The sequence below is a fragment of the Perca flavescens genome, unplaced genomic scaffold (assembly GCF_004354835.1).
Source record: "Perca flavescens isolate YP-PL-M2 unplaced genomic scaffold, PFLA_1.0 EPR50_1.1_unplaced_scaf_1, whole genome shotgun sequence".
In the NCBI taxonomy this organism is placed as follows: Eukaryota; Metazoa; Chordata; class Actinopteri; order Perciformes; family Percidae; genus Perca; species Perca flavescens.
Window position 1 is genome coordinate 611,359 of NW_021166514.1, and position 9,938 is coordinate 621,296.

General features: G+C 48.3%; 1 protein-coding gene across 4 annotated transcripts; it reads left to right on the forward strand.

The window, feature by feature from the left end:
• Positions 1-443: 443 nt before the first annotated feature.
• Positions 444-9,722, forward strand: LOC114551469 (uncharacterized). Of its 4 annotated transcripts, XM_028572516.1 has the most exons (8): positions 444-601; positions 2,934-3,403; positions 3,672-3,717; positions 3,805-3,979; positions 4,058-4,281; positions 8,854-8,986; positions 9,079-9,120; positions 9,399-9,448. In XM_028572516.1, exons 2-7 carry the CDS (start codon positions 2,954-2,956, stop codon positions 9,083-9,085), a joined length of 1,035 nt encoding a protein of 344 aa, XP_028428317.1. In that variant the 5' UTR covers positions 444-601; positions 2,934-2,953; the 3' UTR covers positions 9,086-9,120; positions 9,399-9,448. The 4 variants fall into 4 exon arrangements, with proteins under 4 accessions (XP_028428317.1, XP_028428314.1, XP_028428315.1 ...); XM_028572513.1 differs by lacking the exon at positions 9,079-9,120 and having other exon boundaries at positions 9,399-9,722; XM_028572514.1 differs by lacking the exons at positions 444-601; positions 9,079-9,120 and adding an exon at positions 1,402-1,450 and having other exon boundaries at positions 9,399-9,722.
• The last annotated feature ends 216 nt before the right edge of the window (positions 9,723-9,938 follow it).

The following is a 9,938-nucleotide window of genomic DNA, read 5'->3' on the forward strand; positions in this document are numbered from 1 at the left end:
AACACACGGAGTCGCGGCCTCGAAGTTATCGGTCTGCGATCGGCGCGGGGACGCCGGATCGAGCCCCCGCGTGCTGGGCCCCGGCGGCCCCCGTAAAGAACCGGCTTTGCCGAGGGGCTAGAGGGTCGGGGCTATGGATTCGGGGTCGAGCGGCCCCCGCGGGTCTTCCGTCCGAGTTTGGGGCCGATTGGAGCCGATTCACGTGACCGGCTCTCACGGGGAAGGACCCCGCACCAACAAACTGGGTGCTCTCCTATCGAAATACATACAAAGTTGCTCCCGGGGGGGGGGCGTCCTGCACAACGTCATTTTAATAAACTGGTAAAGTAGTCAGAGTTGTCTCAATACATTTCATTTATTGGTACAATATCAAATAAATAATCATTTATTAACTATTTGGCTTTTTTTTTTTTTTTTTTCATGGGCCCCAGCCCCCAGCCCTCAAAATCTTTTGTTCGCCCCTGCAGCTTGTTGAGCTGTGGGAGGTGGTGCATGCAGGTGAGATCAAAGGGTGCGGCGCGGGGGAGGGGACAGCAGTCGCAAATTGAGAGGACTGAGAGAGCAGATGGGAGCAGCACAAGCCCGAGGCACAAGTTTTGAGGTAAGAAACCAACAAAATCCTTTTTTATTAACTTACAGGGACTGACTTTGTGTTGTGTTAGTTGCTTTTTATCAAAGTGATTGCAGAAATAAATCATCTCTGCAGGTTTATGTGTAGGATGTCATGTCATTTTCCAGGGAAAATCAGCAAGCCATTTAACACTATGCGTCATTTTCCCGGGAGTTTTAGCCAGCCCTTTAACACAAAGATGCCATTTTCCCGGGAGTTTTAGCCAGCCATTTAACACATGATGCAAAGGAATTGTTGTTAATGGTGTAAACATTATTTTTTGTATGGGTTTTATGTGGTTAAAACACTGTTAATTAAGTAAGGATAAAGTGCGTGCAGACACATCGGGGGGGAGAAAGGGCCGTCGTAATTGAGAGGGCAGAGAGAGCTTGGAGCAGCAGAAGTCTGAGGCAGATTTTGCGGTAAGAAATTACATTTTATTAACTTACAGGGACTGACTTTGTGTAGTGTTAGATGCTTTTTTATCAATGTGATTGCAGAAATAAAGCAGCTCTGCAGGTTCATGTGTAGGATTTCACGTCATTTTCCGGAAATTCAGCAAGCCATTTAACACAGTGCGTCATTTTCCGGGAGTTTTAGCCAGCCCTTTAACACAAAGATGCCATTTTCCCAGTTTTAGCCAGCCATTTAACACATGATGCAAATGAATTGTTGTTAATGGTGTAAACGTTATTTTTGTATGGGTTTTATGTGGTTAAAACACTGTTAATTAAGTAAGGATAAAGTGCGTGCAGGCACATCGGGGGGGGGGTGAAGGGCAGTCGTAATTGAGAGGGCAGAGAGAGCTTGGAGCAGCAGAAGTCTGAGGCAGATTTTGCGGTAAGAAATTACATTTTATTAACTTACAGGGACTGACTTTGTGTCGTGTTAGATGCTTTTTTATCAATGTGATTGCAGAAATAAAGCAGCTCTGCAGGTTCATGTGTAGGATTTCACGTCATTTTCCCGGGAAATTCAGCAAGCCATTTAACACAGTGCGTCATTTTCCCGGGAGTTTTAGCCAGCCCTTTAACACAAAGATGCCATTTTCCCAGTTTTAGCCAGCCATTTAACACATGATGCAAATGAATTGTTGTTAATGGTGTAAACGTTATTTTTGTATGGGTTTTATGTGGTTAAAACACTGTTAATTAAGTAAGGATAAAGTGCGTGCAGGCACATCGGGGGGGTGAAGGGCAGTCGTAATTGAGAGGGCAGAGAGAGCTTGGAGCAGCAGAAGTCCGAGGCAGATTTTGCGGTAAGAAATTACATTTTATTAACTTACAGGGACTGACTTTGTGTCGTGTTAGTTGCTTTTTATCGATGTGATTGCAGAAATAAAGCACCTCTGCAGGTTCATGTGTAGGATTTCACGTCATTTTCCCGGGAGTTTTAGCCAGCCATTTAACACATGGATGCAAAGGAATTGTTGTTAATGGTGTAAACGTTATTTTTGTACGGGTTTTATGTGGTTAAAAAAACTGTTAATTAAGTCAGCATGAAGTGCGTGCAGAGGTCGGGCAGGGGGGGAGAGCAGTCATAATTGAGAGGACAGAGAGAGCGTGGGATCGGCAGAAGTCTGAGGCAGATTTTGAGGTAAAAACACTGAAGACTACATTATATACATGAGCTTTGGGCAGGCAGGATGACCTAACGTTAAAGGGACCCCCAACAAGAAACTAGGTGTAGCTATGTGTTGGTCTATAATGAGGTGTGTGTGTGTGTGTGTGTGTGTGTGTGTATTTCTACAGATGTAACTTGAGCTCTGGATTAACACCACCGCTCAGTTCATCAGTTGGAATATAATGTGTATTTCACTTAAGACTATGTGATGTACTTGAGCTCTGGGCATGCGGATCTAACATTAAAGGGACTCACACTGAGGAACTGGGTTTAGCTTTGTGTTGGTCTATAACAGGGTGTGGGTGTGTGTGTGTGTGTGTGTGTGTGTGTGTGTGTGTGTGTGTGTGTGTGGTCAACAGATTTAACTTGAGCTCTGGATTAACACCACCGCTCACTTCATTAGTTGGAATGTAATGTCTATTTCACTTAAGACTATATGATCTACTTGAGCGGTGGACAGGCCTGCTGACCTAACATTAAAGGGACCTACACCTAGAAACAGGGTTTAATACTGCGTGTGAGCCGTCCTCCCCCTCTGCCGTTTCCCGGCATGTGAGGCGTCCATTCCCCGTTGTTTCTTTTCCCGAACCCAACCTCCGCCGTCCCATTATTGTTTTCCATTTCCTGAACATAATATACTGACAATACTAGGATATATTTAGAGACAAAAATGTTTTCCTCACTGTCTTTATTTTGACAGATTTTAACATATATTTTGACATGAGGACTATGTCTAACGACATTAGACACATTGAATGGGAAATTGCTCTGGAGAGGGCATCCAGACCCCTCCCGCTGATGTTATCCCATCTTGACGATATGGATGACTCTGCTGTAGAAGACGGGATTAGGATGGAGATCCGGGACCCTTCCTCAGTCCCACCTGCCAGTGAGGTCATGTCCCCATCTGCCGCTGAGCCGTCTGCCCATTGTTCCGCCCCTGTGACGCCGTCGAACAAACCTGCCAGCGAGGTCATGGCCACAACCGCTACTCAGACATTTTCCATGCCGTTCAGAAGTAACAAGCGGGAGCCGAGGACTCGATCCCTCGGCTGCAAGAACTGTGAGGTACTCTCTGCTGAGCTGAAGGCGGTGAGAGAGCTGCTGTCTGACGAAGTGGTCCGGAATGCTGAACTTCAACAGTTGCGCTTACCAACCAGTCGAGAAACTGTGAGTATCGTTATTCCTCTGATTCTGACATTACGTTGTCACTATTTGGAAAGGTGCTAGAAGCGTATGCTTTGGGATTCATGATGTCACGGTCTCTGTGAGTCTTCTGGTTAAGTTTGAAGCGGATTGGAGATCAACTGAGAGTTTCTTAAATAAAAGGGGCCCGATGCTAGAAGTTGGGTCTTTTACCCTTTGAAATATGGGATTGATAAAATGCAGTGCAATGCATGTGTGACAAACTAAGCCCATTTTCTCTTTTCAATTTCAGGCCGCGAGGCCCAAGCCATTTTCACAATGGAATGCGTCTCCATATGGTAAATATAACAATCGTGTCGATGTCAAAGTACGGGTTTTTTTTGTAGACTGTTGTTTTTTGAAAAAGCATGTTCTTGTATTTTTAGTCAAACTGGTGGAGGAGTTCAAGGAGCACACGGAAGGAAGGTTTCCCTTGCAGAAAACGAGGTGGAATGCCAGACGGCGAGCTAATCACGTCATTTATTTCCTGAGGTTTATGTCAGAGCCAGCTCTTCCTGATTTGAACCTTCTCTTTTTGAAGGACTACGGTCGGATCAGGACGTAAGTACCAAATTGTAAGGATTATCGCTGTGTAAAAGAGTAGAAGACATGACCTAATTGATATTTTTGTATTTCAAGATTTACAGAACATCTGTCTGACAAAAACTTGAAACCGGCGACCATAAGAAGCTACCTACTAGATGCTGTTGCATTTGTAAAGTACATTCTGATGATGGCGCCAGAAGGGGTGAAAATAGGTGGAAGAAGCCTAAATGTGCTGCTAGCGGAACTCCGGGCGAGGGTGAGGCACGTGTCGAGATCGGTGCTAGGGCGACAGCTGGCTCAGCGCCACAGGATGTCCGGTAAGATCACGTCTATGAAAAATTGTTTTTAATTATCAGGTGAAATGACGAAAAGAGACTGGTCACGCATGGTTTGTTCAAAACACACCAGTAAAGATTACTGCTGCACTCGGTAAGAATCACTGCACACAGTTAGACTATAAGGTGTATTTTACATAAAACTATATTTTGCTCTGGGCAGGCCTGCTGACCAAAAATTACAGGGACCCACACCGAGAAACCGGGTTTAGCTATGCGTTTGTCTAGAACAGTGTGTGTTTGTGCATTCTACAGATTTAACTTGAGCTCTGGTTAACACCACTGCTCGCTTCATTAGTTTGAATATAATGTGTATTTCACTTAAGACTATAGATACTATATAGACATACTTGAACGGTGGAAAGGCCTGCAGACCTAACATTGAAGGGACCCACACCCAGAAACCGGGTTTAGGTATGTGTTGGTCCATAATGTGTGTGTGTGTGTGTGTGTAGTATACTGAAGTAATTTGAGCTCTGGATTAAGATCACTGCTCACTGCATTATTTTGAATATACTGTGCATTTTACTTAAGACTATATTATACACTTTTAGCTCTGCCTAACAGCCTGCTGACCTAACATTACAGGGACCCACACCTACAACCAGGGTTTAACACATCTGAAAATTCAAGCAGGATGAGCTACATGAATAGCAATATACTTGAGCTCTCATTTGTATTTTTGTTTCATTTCTTGCACCGACGGACCCTTTGCGTCCTCCGACTGACCCTTTGCCTCCACCGACAGATCCTCCGCGTCCTCCGACAGACCCTTCGCCTCCACTTGCACCGACGGACCCTTTGCGTTCCTCCGACGGACCACTCGGGAGCCCGAAGAACAACACGGAGGAGGAGGGATAGGTTTACCTGCCACTCCTTCCACCCTTGTGACGCCGTCGAACAAACCTATACTTGCCCCGTATTTCGTAACCCCGTCTTCCTCTGAGCCTGTTGCTACTCCTTCCACCCTTGTGATGCCTTCAAACAAACTTATACTTGCCCCGTATTTCGTGGCCCCGTCCTCCTCTGAGCCTGTTGCTACTCCTTCCACCCTTGTGACGCCTTCGAACAAACCTGCCAGTGAGGTCGTGGCCCCGTCGTCCGTCAAGCCGCCTGCCACTTCTTCCTGTATTTCGTGGCCCCGTCCTCTGAGCCCGTTGCTACTCCTTCCACCCTTGTGATGCCTTCGAACAAACCTATACTGGCCCCATCCTCCGTCGAGCCGCCTCCAACTCCTTCCACTCTTGTGGACCGTCGAACAAACCTGCCAGCGAGGTCGTAACCCCGTCCTCCTCTGAGCCTGTTTCTACTCCTTCCACCCTTGTGATGCCTTCAAACAAACTTATACTTGCCCCGTATTTCGTGGCCCCGTCCTCCTCTGAGCCTGTTGCTACTCCTTCCACCCTTGTGACGCCTTCGAACAAACCTGCCAGTGAGGTCGTGGCCCCGTCGTCCGTCAAGCCGCCTGCCACTTCTTCCTGTATTTCGTGGCCCCGTCCTCCTCTGAGCCCGTTGCTACTCCTTCCACCCTTGTGATGCCTTCGAACAAACCTATACTGGCCCCATCCTCCGTCGAGCCGCCTCCAACTCCTTCCACCCTTGTGGACCGTCGAACAAACCTGCCAGCGAGGTCGTGGCCCCATCCGCCGCTGACAGACCCTTTACGTCCTCCGACAGACCCTTTGCCTCCACCGACAGACCCTCCGCGTCCTCCGACTGACCCTTTGCCTCCACCGACAGACCCTCCGCGTCCTCCGACAACCCTTCGCCTCCACCTGCACCGACGGACCCTTTGCGTTCCTCCGACGGACCACTCGGGAGCCCGAAGAACAACACTGAGGAGGAGGGATAGGTTTACCTGCTACTCCTTCCACCCTTGTGATGCCTTCGAACAAACCTATACTTGCCCCGTATTTCGTGGCCCCGTCCTCCTCTGAGCCTGTTGCTCCTTCTTCCACCCTTGTGACGCCTTCGAAAAAACCTGCCAGTGAGGTCGTGGCCCCATCGTCCGTCAAGCCGCCTGCCACTCCTTCCTGTATTTCGTGGCCCCGTCCTCCGTCGAGCCGCCTGCAACTCCTTCCACCCTTGTGATGCCTTCGAACAAACCTATACTGGCCCCATCCTCCGTCGAGCCGCCTGCAACTCCTTCCACCCTTGTGGATCGAGGTCGTGGCCCCATCCGCCGCTGACAGACCCTTCGCCTCCACTGACAGACCCTTCGCCTCCACCGACAGACCTTCCGCGTCCTCCGACAGACCCTTTGCCTCCACCGACAGACCCTCCGCGTCCTCCGACAGACCCTTCACAACCACTTGCCCGCATGGCAGTTCAAGTGAATCGGAACGGTCTTGCGACAGACCCCGAAGAACAACGCAGAGTAGGACGTACAGGACAAGGACATGGAGGAGGAGGAGGAGGAGGAGGTAGAGGACCACCGCGTGGAGATGGAGGAAGAAGAGTCAGGGAAGGTCTGGAGGAGTGTCTCTTCTGTTCTGCATCAGACCTAGGCTGCTTTCTAGCGAGAGGAGGTTTGAAGGATTCTCTCTTCCGTTCAACTCGTCGAACAAACCCGCCGTCCCTCGGCTGCAAGAACTGTGAGTTACTCTTTGATACTTTCAAGATCACTGTGTATTTTTACTACTTGAGCTCTGGGCAGGTACTAACATTGAAGGGCCCCACACCCAGAAACCGGGTTTAGGTATATGTTGGACCATAAAAGTGTGTTTGTATATTTTACCTAAGTAATTTGAGCTCTGTATTAAGACCACTGCTCGCTGCGTTATTTTGAATATGCTGTGCATTTTACTTAAGACTATTTTATATGCTTTTAGCTCTGGGCAAGCATGTAGACCTTACATTACAGGGACTCGCACCTAGAACCCGGGTTTAACACATCTGAACATTCAAGCAGGATCGGCTACATGAACAGCAATACATTTGAGCTCGTATTTGTTGTTTGTGCTTCCAGGTGCAGAAGGCCTTCAGGGGCTGAGATCCAGGGCCTTTCCTCAGTCCCACCTGCCAGTGAAGTCATGTGCCCATCCGCAGTTGAGCCCTTTGCCAATTCCTCGCCCGGAGTTCCGCTAGTAACTTACTTCACAAACGCGACGGCATCCGTCGGGTAGCTTTTTATGGTCGTCCTCTAGTCTTTTAGACATTGATAATCCTTACAATTTTGTACTTAGTTCCTGATCCGAACGTAGTCCTTGAGAAAGAGAAGGTTCAGATGTGGAACAGCGGGCTCGGACGTGAACGTCAGGAAGTAAAGGAGGCGGTTAGCTGGCTGGCGGGCATTCTCCCTTATTTTCCGCGTGGGATTGCTTCCTTCCGTGTGCTCCTTGAACTCCTCTGCCGGTTTTACTGGAAAAAAAAATGGAACAAGTGTCCAAAAAAAGCCACAAAATTAGGAAACTAATGAAATATAAAATGTAGTTTGGAGGAATAACGCAATGCTCAACCTTTTCTCGACTGGTTGAGAAGTGCAGCTGTTTCAGGTCGTCGTTCCGTTCTACTTTGGCTTCCAGCAGCTCTTTACCACCTTCAGCTCGGCAGCAAGGATCCCACAGTTCTTGCTGAAGGGTGGTGGGGCGGGGGGGTCGGAGTCCTCGCAACCGGCTCGTTCCTCCTAAACAACTGCTTTCTTGGCGAATGGCTGGCAGGTTCGTTCAAGGGCGTCGCACTGGTGAAAGGAGTCATAGACGGCTCGGCGGAGGACCGGGCCACGACATCACTGGCGGGTTTGTTCGACGGCGTCACACGGGCGGAACGAGGGGCGGACGGCTCTGCGGGGGAACGGGCAACGACCTCACTGGCAGGTGGGACTGAGGAAAGGTCCTCGAACGTCCTCCCGATCCCCTCTTCTATAGCAGCTTCATCGATTCCCATCGAGATGAGATGCCATCGGCGGGTAGGTGAAAGCGACTCATGCGTGGTTTGTTGAAAATGCGCCGGCAAAGATTTCTGCTGCACAAAATCGCTGCACACTCTTAGTTAGATTATGATGTGTGTTCTACATAATAGTAGCTCTGGGCAGGCCTGGCCATCTAACATTACAGGGACTCGCACCCAAAACCTGGGTTTAGCTATGCGTTTGTCCATTCAAGTTTGTATGTATATATTTTACTGAAGTAATTTGAGCTCTGGATTAAGATAACTGCTCACTGCATTAGTTTGAATGTAGTGTGTATTTTACTTTAGACTATATTGTATACTTGAGCTCTGGGCAGGACTGCAGACCTAACGTTATAGGGACCCACACTAAGGAACTGGGTTTAGGTATGTGTTGGTCCATAATAGTGTGTGTGTGTGTAGTCTACTGAAGTAATTTGAGCTCTGGATTAAGATCACTGCTCACTGCATTATTTTGAATATACTGTGCATTTTACTTAAGACTATTTCATACACTTTAAGCTCTGGGCAGGCCTGCCGATCTAACGTTACAGGGACTCGCACATAGAACCTGGGTTTAACACATCTGCACATTCAAGCGGGATCGGCTACATGAACGGCAATATGTATTTGAGCTCTTATTTGTATTTCTTTCCATTTTTCCAGGTGCAGGGATGGTTTTCCACCGACGGACCCTTGGCCTCCACTTGCACCGACGGATCCACCGCGTCCTCCGACAGACCCTCGGCATCTGCGCTTTCTTTCAGCATGAACCGGCCGTCCCTCGGCTTCGAGAACTGTGAGTTGCTCGCTGATGCTTTTGAGATCACTGCTCACTGCATTACATTTTTTAATATAGTGTGTTATATTTACTGCTCGAGCTCTTGGCAGGACCTAGCATTGAAGGGACCCACACCCAGAAACCGGGTTAAGGTATGTGTCGGCCCATAAAAGTGTGTTTTGCATATTCTACGTAAGTAATTTGAGCTCTGGCTTAAGACGCTTGCTCGCTGCGTCATTTTGAATACGCTGTGCATTTTACTTAAGACTATTTTATACACTTTAAGCTCTGGGCAGGCCTGCCGATCTAACGTTACAGGGACTCGCACATAGAACCTGGGTTTAACACATCTGCACATTCAAGCGGGATCGGCTACATGAACGGCAATATGTATTTGAGCTCTTATTTGTATTTGTTTCCATTTTTCCAGGTGCAGGGATGGTTTTTCCACCAACGGACCCCTGGCCTCCACTTGCACCGACGGATCCACCGCGTCCTCCGACGGACCCTCGGCATCTGCGCTTTCTTTCAGCGTTTCGTTCTCCTCGGCCTCCTCTCGGCCGCCTTGCAGCTCAGAGGATCCCGCGGTCGGCAGCAGTGCGGAGTCGTTTGACCTGCGAGTCGACCGAGAGGAGGCCGGGGAGGCGGTCGTCTCTGTCTGGAAAAAGTGCACGTGCAATAAATAAAGATGAAAAAAACAATGGTGTTTTTTCAATTGAGCGTTTGTCAATGAATAAAGTTCTCTTAAATTGTGTCTTGTGTTATTAACATGCATGAAATTGAATAAGGTTTAAAGGAATACGCCACCGTTTGTTGGAATAGGGCTTATCCCGGTCTACCCTGGCTTTAGGTAGGTGGGGTCAGCACATTTTCTTTGTCTCGGTGCAAGAAATTGGTTTTTTTGTTGTTGTTTTTTACGCAAAACATGCTAAATTCCATTCGCTACGCTATGCTAAAGCTGCCGGTGTTG